The sequence below is a fragment of the Pongo pygmaeus genome, chromosome 14 (genome assembly GCF_028885625.2).
Source record: "Pongo pygmaeus isolate AG05252 chromosome 14, NHGRI_mPonPyg2-v2.0_pri, whole genome shotgun sequence".
Classification (NCBI taxonomy): domain Eukaryota; kingdom Metazoa; phylum Chordata; class Mammalia; order Primates; family Hominidae; genus Pongo; species Pongo pygmaeus.
Genome location: NC_072387.2, coordinates 44113265 through 44137358, shown reverse-complemented (window position 1 = coordinate 44137358; position 24094 = coordinate 44113265). Strand labels below are relative to the sequence as shown.

The window sequence follows — 24094 nt, the reverse complement described above, 5'->3', positions numbered from 1 at the left end:
CAAACTGCCTTAGCTTAAGTTTTTGTCTGATTTTGGATTAATGGTATACAGAGTCCGTGCTTATGGTATCAAATAAGCACATTATTTTGATTTAAGTTGTATACTATAAATTAAGTATGTTTATAGAGAAAACAAAAGAGTACTAAGTACAATGTCTACTTTATTTCAAAATTTAATATTTATAATTAACTATGAAGATCCCTCGAAGGCTTAATTTTAACAAGAGAAGTAGTAGAAAATTAGTATTTCAACAGGACACATAATGTTACACAAGAGAGGAAGATTCATTTATAAATTATTATGAGCCTTTTCTTTTGGCCTCAGGAGACTAATTCAAATAACACAATGAGGTCATCAGCAGTAAAAAGTCTGTTAGAATTTCCATAATAAACTCTTATTTGCAAGGGTGCTTATCCTGAATATTTAAATTATTTGTAAATTATGTTCATTTTTTGTTAACTTTAATTATGATTAACAAAGACTCAACAATTTATTTATATAAAAGCTGTATTTTTCATGCACAAAAGTGTTAATATTTTAAGGTTCCTAAACTTTTTTGTCTTCATTTTGTAAAACAAAGTATGATAGTATAAAAATTTAGATTTTTAAAAAAGTTCTAAGGTTTAAACTTTATTGTGTTAAATTTCATTATCTCTCAAATCTCTTTAGATGTAAAAAAGGCAATGTAATTTTGTTAAACATTACATAAAATCTTAATAATATTTAAAACAACATAATTACATTATTGGTAAAAGTAATTGTTATAAAGTGAAATGAATGTAAGGTCTGTTATGGAATTGAATAAATGAGTTTTCTATGTTTTTATTTTATTTATTTGTTTATTTTTTTGAGATGGAGTCTCGCACTGTTGCCCAGGCTGGAGTGCAGTGGTGCCATCTGGGCTCACTGCAAGCTCCGCCTCCTGGGTTCACACCATTCTCCTGCCTCAGCCTCCCGAGTAGCTGGGACTACAGGAGTCCGCCACCACGCCCAGCTAATTTTTTGTATTTTTAGTAGAGATGGGGTTTCACCGTGTTAGCCAGGATGGTCTCGATCTCCTGACCTTGTGATCCGCCCACCTTGGCCTCCCAAAGTGCTGGGATAATAGGTGTGAGCCACTGCGCCTGGCCCAAAGTAATGAGTTTTTCATTTAAAATTACCTACATATTTTATACTTTACTAGATGTTCAGATATGTTTTTCTAACTCAGTATATTTTTCAAAGCACTGAAAATGTTTAATACTTTGTTCTGTCGTGAATATGCTAATAGACCTCTCACATGCATAAAATGTCTGTGCAATCCCTAAGGTTTGATCTTATCTGATATTGTTTGTCCTGTAAAATCTCACACAACATTCTTTAAAAAGGAGCATGTCTCTTCCTCTAATCTTTTCCAATCTTCTCTTTCACTTCTGGAAAAGGAAAAGTAAATACTTATATTTTTTATTTTACACAAGTTTCATCAAAGTCATGTTATAGCAGTGTTTTACAGAGTAATGCTTTGTAGGAAACAGCTGCACAGTATTAAAGTCTGTATATGCCTCCATTAGTAACTTCTTAAAATGTATTTCTAATTTTGAATTTTTACCTAATAAGGTTAGAAACGACTTTTATGAAACATAATGTAAGTGATTTGCGTTGTGCTTAATATTTTTCTATCGTTTTGCTTCTAATAGTCAAACAGCAATAAATAATTAGAAAGCAAAAAGCTTCAAAATGTTTGGGGAAATAAGAATTTTGTCATAGATGACATATTTTCTTAAGAGATCCTAATAGATACCTATCATATCATATTTCTCCATCTATCAATCAATGACCTACTTACCTACATACTGACAAGGTTGTAAGTTTGCTATACTTTAAAAATTTTAGCAAATACTGCAATGTCAATATCATTTGATTTTGGCAGATGAATATGGTAAGAATTCTGGTCAAAAGGTAAGGCTACACTTAATAAAATTTATAAATTTACTTGCAATATTTTTCAATTTTCATTATAGTTACTATATCAATAAATAGTGTCCTTTTCTGTCAAACGGTGGGCATTTGGATACAGCGACTTCTGCACTTTTTAAGTGTTACCATATACAACAGTTTAACTGAAAGTTTAAAGCCTGTTTTTAGATTTATTGCTGTTTTGTCTTTTTTAGTTTTTGTGTTACAGGTGAACACTTTAACAAATAGGAAAAAATGGTGCAAAAAACACAAAAATGAAAAATAAAATTTCTATCCCTATAAAACTTCATTATTATAATTCAGTTTTTAAAACTGCTAAAAAGCCTACATAGCTTGCAAAAAGGCACTATTTCCAATATCAAAGAATCAAAGAAGTGACTAATGTACAAAAATTCGCATTCCTTATAAAATTTACGGGAAATTACATGTGTAGCATTAGGATGTTCACATGAAACACTACTGTAGTTAGTGAAGAAATAATGCTGAGAATTTTCTCTACTCTTATCACTCAATTTCCCTGTTTTGAAGACCAAAGAGAGAAATCTGTCTCAAACTTCAGTGCCACAGAAAGCTTGGTTTTCCTAAAAATAAAAACCTTTGTGACTTTATTACATGAAACAAAAATCCTACCAGATGTTTGTGGGGATTTACGTGATCTTAAGGCTCTGATAAATACTATGGTAAATATAATTGTTTAAATGTGTTTATTCCAGTGTTTCTCTTTATTTTTTAAATTTTTTATGAGAAATACATACTTGTTTTGTTTTTAAAACAACTGTTTAGATGCAATACCTTAGACTGTACTTTGAAACCTTCTGGTATGTATTTGGTGTGTATTTCTGCATGCTAACTTTTTCTTTAGTTTCATTTTGCTGTTTTCTCTTTCCGTCATCTTAGCCTTGATTTATCAATATTTTTCTATCTTTTAAAACCTGCATATTGTACCAAGTCCTTTTCTTAGAACAGGTATAAAATATATAAATTTAATAAGTAAAAATGACCGCAAAAATTATATAAATAAAACATATTGGATAAATGGTATTATATGAGACATCAGAAGAACTTTTAGAGAACATAAAAGTCTGAGCACAGAGTTATTGATTTAAACAAATACAAATAAATAAATGTGGATTGATCTGATGAATGGTCAATGTCATCAAACTACATTATAATTTTCAAGAAAAAAAGTTTGTCAAGGAGAACTCAGAGGCCTAGTTAAAGCAATGTCAATAACACTGAATTCTAATATATCATAAAAAACTGAAAATGGTAATGATGTTCATGGTACTAGGATTCTACTGTTATATAGGTTGAGCATCCCTAGTCCAAAAATTTGACATCTGGAATGCTCCAAATTCCAAAACTGTTTGCATGCCAACATGACACCATAAGTGGAAAATTCCACACGTATGTACTTAGCACAAACTTTATTTCATGTACAAAATTGTTAAAAAAAAACTGTAGAAGATGACCTGCAGGCTATATGGAATATGGTGTATATGAAATGAAATAATTTTTTGTTTAGACTTGGATCTGTTCCCAAGCTATCTCATTGTGTATATGCAAATATTCTGAAATCTGAAACAACCTGAAGTCTGAAACACTTCTGGTCCCAAGCATTATGGATAAGGAATACTCAAACCTGCACACATAAAATGTTCAAGAGTTCACTACTGCTATTACAACTGCTGATGATACTATATATTTGTATAACATATTGTCTTCACATCCATTTTCTAGACTCATTTTCATAAGTCTCTGAGGACAGCAAGGCATTCAATATGAACCTAATTTCATGAGGAGGAAACAGGTACCTGGGTCTCCACATTCCACACTACTGCACTGCTTTTTCATTGCTAAATATGAAATTCTGATCTTAATGTGACTTTATTTTTCAATAGAGATGGAATCTCACTATGCTACCCAGGCTGGTCTCGAACTCCTGTCCTCAACTGATCCTTCTGCCTTGGCCTCCCAAAGTGCTGGTATTACAGGTATAAGCCAGTATGCCCGGCCCTTGATGTGACTTTTTTCTTTCACAATTTCCTACTTAATTCCTCATTCCTCATAGATCCACAGAAATGGAGGGAAACATTCAGGTCTACTTGACCAAATCTCTTACAAATGAGTACACTGAAGAAAAGTCAAATGAAGATCACGTTGCTAGTCAGTGGCTAGATGTTTTACAGAACCAGCTGCAGCTCTGTGCTACATACAGCTTGAAGCTGGGTACATTTGACTCATTTGTCTGGCTTCTAACGATAGCTTTTACTTATTTCAATACTTTTAAGACATTGAACTTCTAACATATCTAAGTTATCTAGTTATCTTTTGTAATCAAGGGCTTGAAAATCCTTAGAAGAGACTTTGAGAGTTCTTACCTTTTTTGTTTTTTCAGTCATGAACTACCTGTCATCATTCTGAAAATTCTGTTATGACAACATAGAAATCATACCTACAGACGCTTCTGTGCTCAAGTAAATTCCCGGGCTCCCTTTTTATCTAAGGGACTTCAACTCATTTTTTTGGAGTTTCTTCAAATTGCATCTGTAAAGCCTTACATGACACCATGTGGTAACAGGCAACTTTCTAACCTTTTTAACCCAGTAGTGTAGCCCTTCGAAGAAACTCCCTGTCTTTTATTCATCTCTTTATTCTCACACCTACAGTACCTGAACCTTTTTAAGTGAGCAATAAATGCTAAATGAATGAAGACTGATTAACCCAATTATATAATATTATATAAAATTTCCATGTGGAAATTTTAGAAAAAAATTTTATGCAAAAATCGAAAGACATAACAAAGTGAAAAATATTCATAGCACATAAGAGCTAGTTTCCTTAAAAATGTGCTCTTACAAATCAATAAGAAGCTAATGAACAATCTAATTAAATAAATGAGGAAGTGATATGATGAATAGGCAATTCACAGAATAATAAATGCCAATTTGCAACATATATAAGAAAAGACAGTACCAGTTCCTACAATGTAATGGATATATATTCTTTTTTTCTGTTTAGCATTCATTATGACTTCTTCCTTTGTGAACCATTCCTTCCCCACTCTTGGTCTACCTGGTGCAGGTGAGGTGACCTCACTACCTGACTCCCTGGGTGGGCATGGGATCTAGACCTGTCAATCATAATATTTTATTCACAATGGCACTATGACTGCAGCAGAAATGGGCATGTAATTCAACTTGATCGGATGAAACTCTGCTGCAACTATCTGGGAAAAGCTCTCTTTTTCTAGCCGGGTTACAAAGACATCATTACTGTAACACAGGGAAGCCTGTTTGAGAATGAAGCCAATGTAGAAAAGTAACAGAGGTGTGGATCCTGATAATTCTGGTGAGCACTTGGATCCAGTTTTCCTGAGCTGACCCATCCCTGGATTTCTCAGTTATATGGGCTAATAAAATTTTTATTTTAAATTAAAGCCAGTGTAAGTTGACTTTCTATTATATGTAATCAAAAGTGATAAGTACACTCACAATTGTTAAAATGTCAAACAAAAACTATTTTTATTAACTAGATTGTCAAAAATTGTTAAGTTTTATAATACTTAGTATTGGAAAACGTGATATCTCATAATGCTGCTGGCAAATAAATCAGTATAAATTTATTGTGGGGAAAATTGGTAATATTTAAAAAAATCATAGAGTTTTGATCAAGTAATTCTACTTTGTATAATTTATTTTTTGAAGAATATACATGACAGTATATCTATAGTTGTCTCTGGGCAGTGAGAATGTGGAGACTTTAGTCTTCCCTATATACTCTTTTTTTGCTGTTTAATCATGAATTTGGTTTATCTCATAGAGATAATTTTAGATGGCTTTTAGAATTATATGACCCAGAAATATATTTCACACGTGAACATTTTAACTTTGATAAATTTAAATTAACTATAGTAACTTTATATTTTGGCTAGTGTTATTGACCAAATATTTCCAAATATAAATTTCTATTATTGGCCAGGGCAGTGGCTCATGCCTGTAATCCCAGCACTTTGGGAGACCGAGGTGGGTGGATCACTTTGAGGCCAGGAGGTCCAGATCAGCCTGGCCAACATGAGGAAACCCCATCTCTACTAAAAATACAAAAATTAGCCAGGCATGGAGGTGGGCACATGTAATCCCAGCTACTTGGGAGGCTGAGGCAGGAGAATTGCCTGAATCTGGGAGGCGGAAGTTGTAGTGAGCCAAGATTGCACCACCGCACTCCAGCCTGGGTGACAAAGTGAGACAACGTCTCAAAAAAAAAAAAAAACACCAAACCAAAACAAAACAAAAAGCTTCTATTATCAATCTTCATTGATATTTGAATCAGCATACATCAAAACCTTACTAGTTACAGCGAGTTAAATGACAACACAAGGAACAAAAAGACAAATTCAGAAGCCTAGCATTGGCATATAATAAACACAAGCAAAATATTGGCTGTTATTGTTATGTTCTGTAAGTTAACTGGCATGCTCTCTTAAATGAATCAATATCATGAAAAAAAGGTGGGGGTGTTAGGGTGGCTGGGAGCTATTCTAACTTTTAGACAAATAAGACGGAAGTATCAGATGTACTGTGTGGTCGCTGACTGGAATCCTGGCTTAAGCAAAACAATTGTTAAGACACATGGGAGATAATTAGAAAACCTTGATTATAGGCACAGTGTTAGATAATATTAGGGAACTGTCATAGGTTTTGTTAGATGTAATCATGGTGATCTGATTATATGGGAAAATACTATTTTTCATAGTGAAATATTTAGGGGTAAAGTATGATATATTTAATTTATTTAAAAATACTTCAGTAAACCAATAAAAGCTAAACTGTCAATAATTATAACATGTAGGTATTGGTTAATGGGTATTGTTATTAGGAATTGGTACTTTTTCTTTGTTTAAAAATTTTCATAGTAAAGTCAAAATCAATTAAAACAGAGTACAAAAACAAGCAAAACCTTTCCAATCAATCCAAGTCTTTCCTATGTTTTGGGTTGTTCTAAATAAGAATGCTTTAAATGACTTGAAAATTTGTTTCTCTAAAATATGTTAAAATTGCGTTCTCGTTAAGTGTGGATTAAACATTCCCTTTGCAATTTTATACTGTTAATTGGCTTAATATGGCCTTTTGTCATCAGATGAACTTCAGCAAATCAGTAAACAATTTTCAAATACATTATTAAGGAACAGAACCTGAAGTCATGAAACATTAATAAAGAGAAGTGTTAAGATTATATTTGTCTATTAATTAAATGTGTTTCTTTTTATAGTTTTTCATAGGGTGGAATTGAGTATATTATGAAGAAAGATAATCTTTGATCTAAAGTTGCAATTTGATTAGCAAAATCTATTAGCACTTGGACGGGTGTGGTGGCTCATGCTGATAATCCCCACACTTTGAGAGGCTGAGGTGGGCGGATCAGGAGTTCCAGAGCAGCCTGGCCCACATGGTGAAACCCCATCTCTACTAAAAATACAAAAATTAGCCAAGCGTGGTGGTGCATGCCTTTAATCCCAGCTACTGGGGAGGCTGAGGCAGGAGAATTGCTTGAGCCCGGGAGGCGGAGGTTATAGGGAGCCAAGATTGCACCATTGCACTTCAGCCTGGGCAACAAGAGTGAAACTCAAAAAAAAAAAAAAATCTATCAGCACTTTATTTTTTTAATTTAATTTTTTGTAGAGACAGGGTTTGGCTATGTTGCTCAGGTTGGTCTCAAACTCCTGGCCTCAAGCAATCCTCCTGACTCCGCCTCCCAAAGTGCTGGGATTACAGGCGTGAGCCACCACATCCAGCTTTAAGCACTTTCATAGGAATGCTAGTCCCACATAGGACCGAAAGCTTTAGAGGTGTGGAATGGCTTGCTGACCGCATTTCTTTTGACTCCTCTGCTCATATCTGACATGACTGAGCATTGTGCAGGATATTTTAAAAGAACTAATTCTTACTGGATAATAGGGAGAGGTTTTCTTTTTTCTTTTTCTTTCCTTCTTTTTTTTTTTTTTTGATAGTGTATAAAAACTTCCAGGGCATTTAGAAAAGGTAGAGGGCATCTAGAAGAGAAATTAATCACTAGCTTTTTTTTTTTTTTTTTTTTTTAAAGAATATCCTACCTATGTATTATGGAGAAATGATAGGTAACAAATGGAAGAAAATGCAATCTATATAACCAGTGCAATTCATCATAGCATTGTGAGGGTAAAGCAAGACAATCCATGGAAGATGCTTAGCACAATGCCTGGCATATAATAAACACATGCAAAATATTGGCTATTATTATTATCATTATCCCAAGATAGTTCCTAAGAAAATTAGTTTTATATATCTTAGTGAAAAGTAAATACTTTCACCTACAAACAGTGGAGCATCTTAAATCTTCATGTGTCAGTTCTAGAAGTTTTCCAGATATTAAGTAGAAGGATAATTATGGGGCTACAAATTAGTTTCAAGATCACTTCTAACTGCTTAATATTCTGTTTCAGCTGGAAAGAAAGGTTAAAGGAGACTGAATTTGGCCTAGTTTTGCATGATAATGCTGTGGTTAGACACAGAGGTGACATGTGGCTGGTGAAATTAAAGTGCATAAAGCAGGCTCTCTTTTCCTTTCCATAGGTAGGATTCTTCTAAGAGCATACACTTAACAGTGTTCCTGCTGTTTTCAGTTTCTTCTTTAACAGCCTAAAATTTTCAAAGCAGAACAAGCTCTATAGGATTTTTTTCCCTCTCTTTTTCTGAAAGGGTGATTCAGCTGGCTAAGTGGGAAGGAACAAGAAAAGAGGATAAAGAGACATTCAGTATAAGCAAACAGAGCCTAGGACTGCTTTGGAAGTTCTGTATAAATCTATAAAGTTCCCTGTCACCCTATTATGTCTCCAACAAGCAACAGTGGAGATATAAACAAACAAACACAAAAACACTTCACTATTTCTGGTTACCAGTGTCTGTGAAGTCTACCTTTTTAGTTGCACTTTTCTTGGTTCTTCCATTTTTTTCAATCAGAAGGAGAATAGCTTAATATGTCACTGGGTAAACAAAAAAATGACTGTAACTTCTTAAAGGTATGGACTAAGTCTTATTGCCTTTGTATCTCCAGTGTCTGGCACAGAGTAGGTTGTCAATAAACACATGTGTAATGAAAGAATGAGTGAATGAATAAAAGTATTAATTTAAATAAATGAATATCTCATGAGTTTAAAACAGTATCCAAACACTGCCAATCAATACCTTGTCCCTCAGCACTGCCATATTAGCAAGTCTAATGAAAACAATTTTAAACATACTGTGGATTATATGTTAAGGCAGCATTCAACATACATTGAAACAAGTTATTTCAAATTTGGCAGCAGGGTTATTTGGCAGATGGTATATAATTAAATTTACACATTCACACTTTTATCTTTTAGTTTTATATCATCCTAACTACTACTAACACACCTAGTAGTTTTGCCCATACTTCATGTTTTGTTGTTTAAAACTAAGCATTAGGTAGATTATGATCAAGTAAATGGAATTAATTTCATTTTAGATGTTGTTAACTTACGGTGAAAAAGAAAGATAAAATAAACACAGAAACTTGCTCTAGTTGAGATTGCAGCGAGCAAAGATCATGCCATTGCATTCCAGCCTGGGTGACAGAGGGAGACTCCATCTCAAAAACAACAACAACAACAACAACAAAAAACCCAACTTGCTCTAGATTGCTGAGTCATGCCATTCCCCACCTTACCAATATAAACTCTTTTCTGTGTGGTAGATAGACATTTGGTAGTATCGAGGGTGGATGGTTGAAGAGTATTCACACTTCAGTGCATCCATTTGCATTATCACATTTCAAAGCCTCAAGGCATTATCACTTCCTTTTATTAAGTGGCATAATAATTTGGAAAAATGGTTATGCTTATCATCATCTGTCAGTCAAACAACTCCTGTGTTAACAAAATATATTTTTTCCACTCAATGAATGGGTGTGTGTATGTGATGTCTTATGTTCATGTCAATATTAGTAGGACTTGGTTTTGTGATGAAACTATTTCACTTATCAGAGGGCATGACTGGGAAATAGGAAAATTCTATTTACACTTTAATGAGCAGAGACTGTGCTTCACGTCAAAGTCATGTAACCACTGTAATTTAAGAGTCGAGTTCATATGAGTATATGTAAATAACTGAAGCCCTAGCATATATCATGTTGTAAGATAGATTTCACCATAAGGAATACCTATATAAATGGGGTGGGGAGGAAATCTCTAAACCTACTGTTGGTTGGTGTTGAAAAGATAGGTCAAAGGCAGATTGTTTCATCTGCTGATCCTCATATCAAACAATAAACATAGCCTCTAACCTGTACACATAATAAATAAAACTTGAACCTGTGATGTCTAATCAAATGAGAGGTCTAAAAAATCTTACTGATAAAGAACTTTTTTTTTGCTCCTGTGCTCTTCAAATGTTCAATTAAGTGGGCCAAAGAACAAGTAAGAATATTATAAAATATTTCAGTCTAAATAAATGTGCATCTAAAGTTCTAATAAACATTTAATATAACCTTAGTGTTTTGATGTTACAGTTTTGATAATTTGACAACTCAAATAGATGATAAAACAGAATTATTTATTGAATTAAAAATATTTTATTAAATGGCATTATTTTTTAATTTTATTAGAATAAAAAATAAATCAGAGGAATCAAATAACCTTCACTAGGTTTTTGTCAATCATACCAAAGATAGTGAACTCTCAAATGATAATTATGGAAATTTGCTTTGTCACTGCCACTCACTGAACACCACTTGTGTGTCAGGCATTATACTAGGTGCCTTAACTACTTTACGGTGTTAAAATCTTTCAACAACCCTATTATGTAAGTATGATTGTGTTCATTTTAAAGATGAGAAAACAAGTTCAGAGAATTTAGAAAACATCTTAAATTTGCACAATATGTGACAGAGAAACAAATATTTGAGCGAAGCCTACATTCTTTTCATGTTCCAGTTACAACCTCTTAATTTTTTTTCCCAATTCCCACTATTGTTCAAGCCACTTTCAGCTGTGTTTTCTGAAACTTTCATTCAAGTTTCCCAACTGATACAACACAGAATTTCATGAAGCCTGTGTAATGTCATGGTATAAAGAAAGAAAATAAATATTTATTTTTTTGGCATTGTACATTTCATAGTTTCTTAATTTTTTCATATAGTAAAGAATATAAAAAGTATTTGGGGTACCACATGTTTATTGAAACAAATTCTAGAATTATTCACTGCTAAGAATTATTACTGGGATCAGGACTCCCAGTGTTTGTTTAGAAACAACTACTTTTGTTGTTAGAGATCTTTTAGAATGTTCTTGGTCATATCATTCAAGTATTTCAATTCTTCCTTGAGCTTCTGAAGAGTAAGAAACTCTCCATTACAATTTTCATTTGCGGTATTGATTATAACTACAAGAATTTCATGTGCTTCTTAGTGGACATCTCTTCATTGCGATAATATTGCACCATAGTAATTTTTCCTTCCAATTATATTATTATACTTCAAATGTCATTTTCCCATGAGGCATATAATAAGATATATTTTCATACATTAAAATCTTGTTTATCGATGGATTTTATACAGGATAGTCTCAGGTTTCTAGCTCATTTGTAAGAAGCTCCTATTAAGAAAGTCAATGAAGCATGGGAACAACGCACGAGTAATTTATTAACATATCAAGAGGCTTTAATTTGCTAACATTTTCCTATCATGCTAGGGTGACAGAACAGAAAGAACAAATTGCTAAAGCACAGAATATAGTGAAATTGGAAGAAAAGCTATCTATCTTTTAAGAGCTCATGGATTCAACTGTTCACAGCATGAAGAACTACATGCTTGCAAAACTACAGTTCGTAGTCACATTGCCTAATTTATTTTGGCTCCATCTGTTTACCTGTATTATTTACTTAACACTATATAAAATTAGAGGAGCACATGTGAGGCACAAAAGGAAAAGCTCCGCCAAAGGAAATACACATTACACAGATTAGCATAAAAACCCTGAAATGGGCTGGGCGTGGTGTCTCACGCCTGTAATCCCAGCACTTTGGGAGGCTGAGATGGGTAGATCACAAGGTCAGGAGTTCAAGACGAGCCTGGTCAATACAGTGAAACCCTGTCTCTACTAAAAATACAAAAAAGTTAGCCAGGTGTGGTGGCGGGAGCTTGTAATCCCAGCTACTTGGGAGGCTGAGGCAGGAGAATCGCTTGAACCTGGGAGGCGGAGGCTTCAGTGAGCCAAGATTGCACCACTGCACTCCAGCCCGGGTGACAGAGCGAGACTCCGTCTCAAAAACAAACAAACAAACAAACAAAACCTTGAAATGTTTATATCTTCAGTTACTGCAGAAACAGTGACTTCCTCATTTATTTTAACTCATTTTTTCCTACATGGATAAACGAAAAAAATCTATGATTACCAGCAAATATGTTACCAGATGCCTTCTATAACCCGTACTAATCATAATGAGTGCCACATTTTCTTTGGCTGGGCTAGTGTTTCAAGAACATTTGAGTCCAAACATCTTAGTGAGGCTGAGCCTGTACTCCCCAGTGAGGCACAGTCCCCACTATACCTATCTCGTAAATGCTGGCCTCTCATATTACTGGTAACTATCTGGGTTTTCATTTTTGCTCTGAGCTGAACTCCCTTCAAGTGGCTGGGAGTATGTCTGCTTTATTCACTCCTGTACACTCTTTCACTTGTAGAGTGTTTGACATATAGCACATGTGTGATAAATATTTGTTGACTGAACAACTGAAAGAATGAATAAATAGATGGAGAGAAAAAAGGAGCTTCAGTCTATAAGTTTCCTTTAAACAGAACATCCCAGTTGATTTCAAATAAAAAGAACTTCCTTCCTTGTTTTAAAAATAATACAATAGCCATAATAGTAGTCATCGTATGAGGTTGTAATATGCTACCTGAGAATCTATATTCTGAATTTTTATTGTATATATATATATATTTTATAATGTCTAAGTAATGGCTATTCAATTAATGTTAAATAAAATACATGCAGACAAGATTTTGTCAAAGAACTAGTTTGACAGTTTTCATCCTCACATCAATAAGTTAGTTTGGTTTTGTTTTACACCCCAAAATTACACTTCAACCTTGGCAAGTCATGCATGCCATTCAAATATTCTCATCCAATATGAACGCAGTAGCATATATTCATCATCATTATTTGAAATACAATTCAAAGCATATGGCCTATATCAATGATTCACCACTGTATTATTGTCGTATACATAGCATTAGCTAATACTGATGTCCCCGCACTATTCTAAGTCCTTTATGCTTATTAACCCATCCACCACTCCACACAACAACCCTATTATTATTGATGTCTCATTATATAGGTGAGGAAATTAAGACAAAGAGAAACTAATACTCTTGTCTAAGGCTCCACAGCTGGTAAATGGCAGAATTAGGATTTGAATGTAGGCAGTCTAGCTGCAGAGTTCTTGTTCCTAATCTTGTCCCTAATCCAAAATTCTGAAATCTCAAATGCCCCAAATCCAAGTTTTTGAGCACTGATGTGATGCTTAACAGAAACACTGCAGCATTTTGGATTTTGGGTTTTCAGATTAGGGATGCTCAACTGGTAGGTATATAATATATATATAGATATTTCAAAATCAAGAAAGATCCAAAATCCAAAACACTCTGGTCCCAAGCATTTCAGATACAGGATACTCAACCTGCATGTATTGTCTCTTGTGTGGGTCTCTCTAAAATATTGCACTTTATTTTTAATTTTTTGGGGGACTGATCTTATTATTTAGATAATCTATAACTAGATTTGTTCCTGAAGGGCAGGCTGCATGAATTACAATGCTTCTATCTACCTTATCTTAAATAATTTAGTTACCTGAATATGGTAAATAGTTAAAAATTTTTGGTTGACTCACATTGGAAGAATTACTATATTTGCAAGGATATTAGAATTCATTTGTTAGCAATTGATCTCTACCAGTTGTGTGACTCTCAGTAAGATGTTGGCTAACTGATCTTTTAGGTCCCTTTAACATCTATAATACCACAGCTAAAATTATCCGTGAGCTACCAACTAAAATTTAATAGGGAGTTATATAAAATAAAAGAAGTGGAGACTGAATGACACATAAGAACATGAAAAAATTAGTAAACAGTCTTCAAAAGAGGCTAAGAAATATTCCATGTGTAACAATAATACTTAATACTCAGGAAGTGCTTCTATGTGCCAAGTACTATGTTATATTCTTTAAATATACATGTCATTAGATCTGTACAACTATTTGACATGGGACAGTATTATTATTCTCATATTACAAATGGGACAAGAGAAACTAGCTTTAGGTCACACAGCTAGTAACTAGTGCAATATAGAACTTCAACTTGGGTAGGTCTAGGTTTCAAAGGCCAGAAAAGGGGCAGAAGCAGGCATGCTGAGTTAAAAATCATCTGTGGGATTAATTTTAAATTGGCTTTAATGTTGTTTCCCTAAATCACAGGGCTTATGCTGCTCTTGTCAATTAGCCCCTTAAACCTGCCCCCAAAACCAAATGTATACACAAATACCTTTCAACTTTCTATGGATTGCTACATCAGACAATCAAGTCTGACAGAAAAGAGAGATACATTCAAAGTCAATGGGCTGAGGCTTTACTATGGGTTCTAACATACATAAACTTTAAGGCAGGCCTCTGGCGTAAGCTTAGACTATAGAGCAGCTTTTTGGGCTTAGTTCCCAGTTCTTCACTGAATTTCAAACAGTTTAGTATCACACTGTAGTTTCCTCTGGACAAATGAGGTGAGCTAATAAAAATTTTGCCTTTTATTTCTTATTACCGTTATGCACCATTTTCTTGCCATCTTTTGGGCTATCATATCTTCTCTCTCATATATAGACAGACACTTGATAAAATTAACTGACTTTCTTTTCAGTGTTGTATTTCCCTACAATGTGTGTATTTTATGGTCAATATAAATGTCTTATCATCTAAGGAACATATCATATAAATGATTTGCCATCATATTTTCTACTAATTTTAGGTTTTTAACCTTGACTTTAAAGCCTAGGATATATGAGAAACCTCTCTCTACATCTGCTATTTCTCAAATACCCATTTCATTTTGCCTATGCTAGTACTAGGTTATCTTCTTGTAGCTTAATTCCTCTGCTAAGAATTGGTAAGATTTAGAAAATGACTATGTAAGTCAAGATAATCAGTTTCACTTTCTTACAAACATTAACTGGCTATACATACTCTGACAGAAATACTATTAGACTATAGCCTTATGAAGAAAGCTGACTTCTATATATTTAAAAGTTACCTTTGATAGATCCCTGAAGTTTCCTGGAAGAGTCAGGTCCAATTCTTCTGATTCATAGTTGGTTAACACCCACGGAAACACTGGATATTGGTTCAGATCATTATATGTCCGTCCTAGTAAAGAAAAACAGAAATAAAAATTTGTATACACAAAATGCTTATGAAATAGTTTCTGTTTTTACAAAGCATCCATTGAATTTCAGAAGAAAAGTAACTTTTTATTTATTGAACCATATCTTTAACTCTGCTAACAATGCATTTCAAGTGAATGCACTCAATAATTGTTTTAAGACGTAACTAGAATTACTATTTATAAGATTGTGATAGAGGCTACTGGCTGGCTATTGTAATTGATTCTCCTCTTCCTGTGTTACACCACGTTTCTCAGCCTCCCTTAGAAGTAGCTATGGCCATGGGATTTAGTTCTAATCTACAGAATGTGAGCAAAGTCTCTTCAAGGCTTGGCCCACTGAAACTTCCTGCATGTGTGTCTCATCTCTCTTCTGCTGATGTAGATAATATTGCAACCCTGGAAGCAGAGCCTTCTCAGTCAGAGGCCCTGAAAGTAATTATGGAGGAAGTCACCCCACTGAACTGCACATCTGCAGCTTATGTGATGGTATTCTATTTTATTATTTATTTATTTATTTATTTATTTTGAGATGGAGTCTCCCTCTGTTGCCCAGGCTGGAGTGCAGTGGCGCGATCTTGGCTCACTGCAACCTCTGCCTCCTGGGTTCAAGCGATTTTCCTACCTCAGCCTCCTGAGTAGCTGGGATTACAGGCACACGCCACCAAACCTGGCTAATTTTTGTATTTTTGGTAGAGATGGGGTTTCACCATGTTGGCCAGGCTGGTCTCGAACTCCTGACCTTGTGATCCACTTGCCTCAGCCTCCAAAAGTGCTGGGATTACAGGACTGAGCCACTGCACCCGGCCGTGATGGTATTCTATTATAATGAATATATATCTAGAAATTATATTATGAGTACACAGAATACTATGTTAAACTTATATCAAGAATGAATGCAGAGAATTTGCAAGTGGACAGAAATACTCTGAAGCTAGGATGAAAAACTACAGAGGCAGATGTCAATCATACATTTTTTCACTCCTTAAGTTCATGAATTTTTTTTATCTTATGTTGTTTCACTTTAGCGAAGAACTGCTGGATCTCAGGATGAATATGTCCGTTTATGCTTTGGTAGAATGACTTAAATATTTCAGGTATGATATTGAGGCACAGTGGGAATGGGGAAAGTTTAGGGGAGCAAGCTGTGCCCCCCCCCCATAAACTGGAACTGAAAAAACATATGTTCAGGTGAAATTAAGAGAATAGCTATTAAAGAAACAGGATCCTAAGAAAACTTTTGTTGAACAAAATTATTTTTCATAAAAATGGTTATGATCCAATTATCAGTAATTTTCTAAATTTCCATTAAAATTCACACAAAACAGCTATTTCACTGGTATTTAGTGATATGAGTTTCATCCAGTGTGCTGTGGTTGCACACACCTCGTGTACTATCACAGTAGCATAGATATGCAGATATTATCTTGTTCATCATCAGGAAACTACATTAAATGATATCTGCTCTTATAGCATTTGGAAAACATAACTGTGAAATAGAAAAAAAAAAGAACTACAATCTGAGTAAGAACCAAAATCTGCAATTGCAAGCACCAAACCAAATTAATACATTTAGAAAATATTTTATTGATGACTATTTTATCTGTTTATTATATGAAGCTTTGCATTTTACAACTAAACTGCATATTGCTTTAAATGTATAAACTGGTATGGGTATGTAATATAGGTGTGTGTAATGGCAGCAGAATGTTGCTTCCACTTTGCATTTACTGGGATGAGGTTACAGCTAGGTTAGGGCTTCCCCTGTGTTGCCTCACCACAGTTCTCATACAGACCTCTATTATACCGGATACACATTGCTGTTTACTTCTCTGCCTCTCCCCCAGTCTGTAAACTCATAAATTTCAGGGCTGGGTTGTTTGTTTGTTTGTTTGTTTTAATCTCTGTGTGTTGGCATATGCCATCTGCCCAATAAATGTTTGTTGATGGAATGGATATGCATGTGATAAAAATGGAATAAAATGATCCAAATTTCAGAAGATGAACAAATATAAGTCAAGTAAAGGAAAACTGCAGAACATTATCTTTAGAAGATGAAGATTAAGCAAAGGCATAGAGGTATATATGAGAGAGAATGATATTGTAAATGTCTACATTAAACTAGAAGAAAATATCTACAGCTAGGTAGCTCAAGCAATCAATGAACCCACTTGTGTTTAAGTCTATGGTGAATAATAATAATGATGAGATTAAACAAGAGTCTGGAGCCATATTAAAGTCTTCTGACATGTCAATAATCTGCTAAAACAGTACCAATATTGTAAAATAAAAGCTGTACAATTCTAAACTTGAAAATTTATTATTAATAGTTCATATGTATGCTAACCTATGACACCTGATTGGGCTCAGTATTTTTTTTATATGTATATATACAAAGAGTACAGATTGGCTAGACAGAGCTATTTCTGGGATCCTAAATGGGTCCATGGCAGAGTTTAGAGCTCTTCCATTTTCTGGGGGGAACCGTTCTACTTAAAAATCTGTAGATTTTAATGAAAAGCAAGTATTCCAGTGTATATTTTTAAAATAGAATAATGCTGATGCTACCTATCTAGATATAACATATATTAAATAAATTAATTGATAGATGAAAATCAGATACCACAATTGTTAAAATAATTTCTGATGAAGCTTTATAATTTATATATTAAGGAAAACTGTTAAAATAAAAAGCCAATTTACATAAACACGTATTTAAATGTACCGTATAAATGCTAACAGCATAAAAATGTAGAGTATATTTGAAGACACTAGCCTTTTAATAGAAATGATTTTCTAAGAAAGAAAAGGATACTGCTTGAGGGTAGAGGGAAGGAGGAAGGTAAGGATCCAAAAACTACCTATTGGGTACTACGCTTATCACCTGGGTGACAAAGTAATCTGTACACCAAACACCTGTGACATGTAATTTATCCCTACAAAAAATCTGCACATGTATTCCTTGAACCTAAAATAAAAGTTAAAAAAATATAATGCTATTTTTTGGAAAAAAATACAAAGAAGAAAAGCATTATTTAAAAATGCACACACACATATACACAAAATGAATGATGCCAATAGCCATATTTCATGTCTATTATTCTGTCCTGAATTTTTTTTTGTAATTCACTTTCAATAATCTTTGAGAGGTCCTTTGAAAATAAGTGCTAAAAAGAAAATTTTAGTAATTTTTAAATTATCAGAGATTTATAGCATTATTTTAATTCTAATAAATATAATAAACTATAAATAAATATAATGACATTAATGCTTGTTTTTAATAAAAATTTCTGCATAAGAGCCTTGTAAAATGGACAGTCATATATGTATTTGATTTGAATTAAAATGCACAATGTATTTGATGTTACATGGAAAAAAAGAGTGATTAAGTGGCACTTTGGGGTTTTGCATTGATATGTTTTAATCATGAATTAGCATTACTCCTTTAATTATTCTACTGAACACCTTTGTGAAATGAAAAAAAAAATTGTTCATTAAATCATCCAAAAAGTGAGTTATTTCCAAAGTAATACTCATTAGGCTCTGGCATACCTAGATGTTTAATTACTAATTGTTTTGTTTTTTCTTTAGGATAGTTGATATTTAGTAAATACACTGGTGCTATAATTGGTAGGAAATCCTTTCCTTTTCCAGCAGTGGTAAGTAAATATATATATTTGTGTGTGTGGAGATTATCTATCTATCTATCTATCTATCTATCTATCTATCTATCTATCTATCTATCTCCACACACACACACATACATACACTTTATTTTGCTAACTATGCTTATAAGAATTTATCTTAGAAGATGAATATTAAATACCGCAAGCCTATGACACTAATCTACTCAAATAATAAAAGTGAAACACAGTAAATGAGATCTCAGAAACACTGGATATGTTTCTTCGTTAAAAAAAAACTTTTTAATTAAACCATCCAATTTAATGTTTTTATATGGCACTTTGGTTTTGAAGGTAAAGTGATCTAGAGACAGCTGACAAAGAAATTATAACTGCAATTCCTTGGTGAAAATGTTAATGACAGCAAAATATTGTTTAATTAGATGATTGCAGCATCTGGATTAACACTCTTTAAGAGCGATGTTCCTGTGCTTGTCTGCTTCTTCACACTTTACAGACATTTTGTCATCTCTAGGTCATTAGGAAAGAATTTTTAATGATTTTTCTAGAAGCAAGCAGTTCAAGTTACATCTAATTAGATGACAATAATAAGCCCAACACATGCAGTAGCTAAATATATACATAATTAACCAGGGAGGGCTTGTTCATCACAGAGTAAAAAAGTGGAAAATGCTAAACAGGAGAAAAAGGTTGGGGTTGGAGAAGTCGTGCTGAATTCTTTAGCTGATCATATGAAAAACAACTCAAAATCCTTAAAAAAAATTCTCAAGTTTAACAGGGAATCATTTACACAAAGCTATGTTAGCGGTTACTCTCCTATTTTTTAAAATGCAAGAATTACAGGCTTTAACATCTTTTCCATAATATTATCTAACAAGGTATAAAATAAGGCATAGATTGTATTTTTCAGAAAACAAACAGAAATCAGGTCAATTTGGGAACTGAAAATTGAAACCACATTTTTAGTAGAACTCTAAGTATCATTAAGATTATTTTACACAATCATCTAAAATTTAATGTTCTTTGAAAAAAATCAAGTGTTTCAAAAATAGTTAAATAAATTATGCCATATTTCTAAGTTGGACTCTCATGTAGTTTTAAAAGTCATGCCTTCAAAGAATATTTAGTGAAATGGAAAAAGTAGAAAGCAAACCTGTATACATTACAGGTTCCCAATGACACACCACACCCAGAGAAAGAAAAACAGAAAAATCACCCAAATGTCAACTGTGATATTTACGGTTAGACTTTTGAGTGGTTTAATTTTTAAAATTACCATTTTTTGTATTTCCAATTTTCTATAATGAACATTCATTAAATTTATAAATAGAATAAAACAAAGCCTAAGAACACATTTATGGGATTTTAGATGTCTTTTAAATACGTTTCCTGAATATTTGGCAAACTTCTTTTACTATGTAAAGTATCTTTACAAAACTTACATACAGTAAATGTGTGTTTATTTATATGCAATTATGCACATCTACACATACCACAGGAGGGTGTAAAAAGTCTGCATAATGCATTAATACTATGATACTGAGACCATGTGCTTTATACAGAACCTTATTTTTGAAAGCATCTAGAAAGGAGAAAAGTGAAATTGGTCAAGTATGAGACACCTTAAGAAATGGGTCATAAAATGTACTTTGTATTTCATACTAAAATAATATTTTTGGGAAAGAAGATAAATCTGAGAGTGTAATAATAATGTAGAGTTTGGTACTGTTTTAATCTAAGTCTTAGAATTATTTATAGAATATTTGTGGATAATATTTATAGAAAATATGAAACTTATTAGGTCACATTGACCTAAATTTTTAAATGTGTGAAGCCAGAAAAGATTGTTTCATCTTGTCAACCAGATTCCAATTCTGTAACACTTCTCTTTAATCCAAGAGGTTTAAAGAATCCCTCATCCAGTAATTCTAGTGAATTTACATAATAGATCACAACATCCTGCAAATATTTACAAAAATAAATATTAAGTAACTTAATTTCATGGGTATTTACTGAGCAAAACTTTTTTTCTCATTGGGAAGATAAAATGCACATAAAATGCTAAGGATGCCCTATCATAAGAGTCAAAATGTGTGATACTGACAGTGCTATATGAAGATTAATAAAATTATTTTTAGGTATATTTTTTAAAGAATGTAGATACAAGGCAGTAATTCTCAAAGTGTGGTCCCTAGATCAATGGCATCAGCATTAAATGGGGACTTCTTAGAAACGCAGCTTCTTGAGGCTCAATCCAAGCCTACTGAATCAGAACTTATGGCAGTGGGGACCAAAGATCTGTGTTTTAGCAATCCTGCTTTGGATACACTGAAGTCTGAGAACTGCTGGTATGGTGGATGCTGGGAGCAATGATGGCTGGTGGTGTTGATGGCTGGTGGTGTTCAGCTATGCCCGTCTCCAAGAATTGCTATCATTAGAAGCAAGCCCCCAATCCAGTCATGTCTCCTTCCCAGGAGTCTGCATCCAATGACTGCAGAGTGGAGGTAATGAAGACCTGGCTCCCTTGCCTCAAGCCAAGACAACTTTGAACGGTTACCGCAGCCCCAGGCACCACGTGGGATCTACTGAAGCCTTTGTCACAACTGCACTGAGATCTGAATCCTCCTTCTGCCCAGTTCTAATTTCTTCACTCCCCCACAGATGCTGATCCCAAGGGCTTTTCAATAAAAATCCTCAAGCAAATCTCTGTCTCAGAGTCTTTTTCTCTTGATCTAAAGCTTAACTGAAAACAGTGCCAGCTTCTACATTAAAGATAATAATTCCAGGCTCAGATCTAGTACTAGAATATCAGTATCTACAAAAGTCATGACAGTAAATAAACTTCAAAGGGTTAATTTGATGAAATGTAAAAGAAAATTACAAAATTGTTTTAAATCATTAATTATTTAGGTTTTAAAAGCAGCTAATAAGTTAAAGCTGGTGACTGGAGGTGAAGTTGTGTGGTACCAGGAATATCCTGGAACAGTACGCTGTAGTAACTGAATGAAGACTCTGGAGCTAAGCTGCCTAGGTTTGAATCCCGACTGTGTGACTTATTAACCCTATGACTCGGGCCAAGTTATTTAGCTACCTTCTACCTCATCTCTGTAAAATGGGTATAAGAACAGAACCTAACTCATGGGGCTACTGTGAGGATTAAATGAGCAAATACATATAAAGTCCTTAGAACAATGTTTGGCACATTATAAATTATTCAATAATCATAAACTATTATTTACTATTTTTTCTGAGTTCTTACTGTTAACAAATAAATGTTTCTTTTTTTTTTTTTTTTTGAGACGGAGTCTCGCTCTGTCGCCCAGGCTGGAGTCCAGTGGCGGGATCTCGGCTCCCTGCAAGCTCCGCCTTCCTGGCTCACGCCATTCTCCTGCTTCAGCCTCTCGAATAGCTGGGACTACAGGCGCCCGCTACCACGCCCTGCTAATTTTTTTGTATTTGTAGTAGAGACGGGGTTTCACCATGTTAGCCAGGATGGTCTCCATCTCCTGACCTCGTGATCCACCTGCCTCGGCCTCCCAAAGTGCTGGGATTACAGGCGTGAGCCACTGCGCCCGGCCAAGGAAAGTTTCAATAGGAAAAATGAAACAAAGACATAATAAAAATACTATTTTTTTTCTGAATCTTGATATCAAATAAAAATGTTTAAAACATATTATGACAAAATATAAGCCAACCATGTCTTGGCTTTAGATTACCTAAGAAATTACATTTGTCAAAAAGAAGACTAACATCCTATCTAGAAATGATAAATCTTAAATTTCAATCAATCAAATGAAATAAATACTTCCTGAACAATAACCGTATCCCTAAAACAGTGTTATAAAATAGTATGATTATTTTTAGGACCCGTGTTCGTTAAAGTGATACTGGTACAACTTAACATCTTTACAGCACCCTTTATTTTAGGATCATAAGAGAACTCTGAAGGGTGATTTGATAAGAAGAGATGAATGGATACACACCGTCCACCAATCAGGAAAACAGGCAAATCTAATTGCTGCACTAACAAGTATTCAGTCATGGCATTAATGAAACTTCTCTAATAAAACCATCACCCATGTCTTTAATGCTGGTGCTCAGTTTAAACTGGCACTCCTATTTAAAATTTCAGGATGATAGCAAAGAAGAATTAAATTAATAGGAATTTATCCAGCAAGAGTACCTCAGGATATTCATATTCATAATTTTTTTCAATTGTCATTCTACTTATTAAGGTTTATTTTGCCTGGATAGTCATCTACATCTGACAAAATCCTTAAAGAGTTCATTTAAAGCTCATCTTTTCCAAGGTTTCCTCGAGTAGACTATTTCATATTAATCTCTCACTTCTCTAAACTTTTATTACACTGAATGCCACTTAATCCTGTACTTTCTTGTATGTTTTAAATGTTTTATATGCAAATCTTGTCCTGATAATTAGGTCTTAAATGGCTAATGCAATTGTGCTCAAACTTTTTGTATCAGAACCAACTAGAGGGCTTGCTGAAAGGCAGGTTGCCAGCTTCTGATTCAGTAGGCTTGAGGAGGAGTCTGAGGATCAGCATCTCTAACAGGTCTCCAAGGTAATAATGCTGGTCAGGGGACTACACTTGGATAACCATTGAACTAGAACAAATTACAGTGAAACTTTTTTGTATAATGATATTGTACAAAGTGTCATTTACTCTCTTTTTGCCATACCTGCTGCCATACGCTCATCCAAATACTTCACCTCACATTTTCTTCTTGGAATGCCCTCTGCCTACTTTCTAGTGAATTCTTAATCATATTTCAATTCCCAATTTAAATGTCACCTATGGGAAGCTTTTTCTGCTCTCTTAGTTATAAATAATGGCTCCTAGATTTGACTACCTCACATGGCTTCACATATACTCCCATTATAATACTTTTTTATACATTATAAAATTGTACACAATTTTATACATTCCAATACTTTTTAGTGGAATTACTGGTATATGTCTGTTTCCTCACTACATTACGATCTTTTTAAAGG

At 33.9% G+C, this 24094-nt stretch overlaps 1 protein-coding gene across 9 annotated transcripts in view; it reads right to left on the bottom strand.

Annotated features, from left to right (window-relative positions):
• NBEA (neurobeachin) overlaps positions 1-24094 on the bottom strand; it is a 754643-nt gene that overhangs the window by 88975 nt on the left and 641574 nt on the right. For all 9 annotated transcript variants that reach the window (XM_054446222.2, XM_063650755.1, XM_063650757.1 and 6 more), the window contains one exon: positions 15308-15420. In XM_054446222.2, the coding sequence (XP_054302197.1) occupies positions 15308-15420 (113 nt within the window). The remainder of the gene's footprint in view (positions 1-15307; positions 15421-24094) is intronic.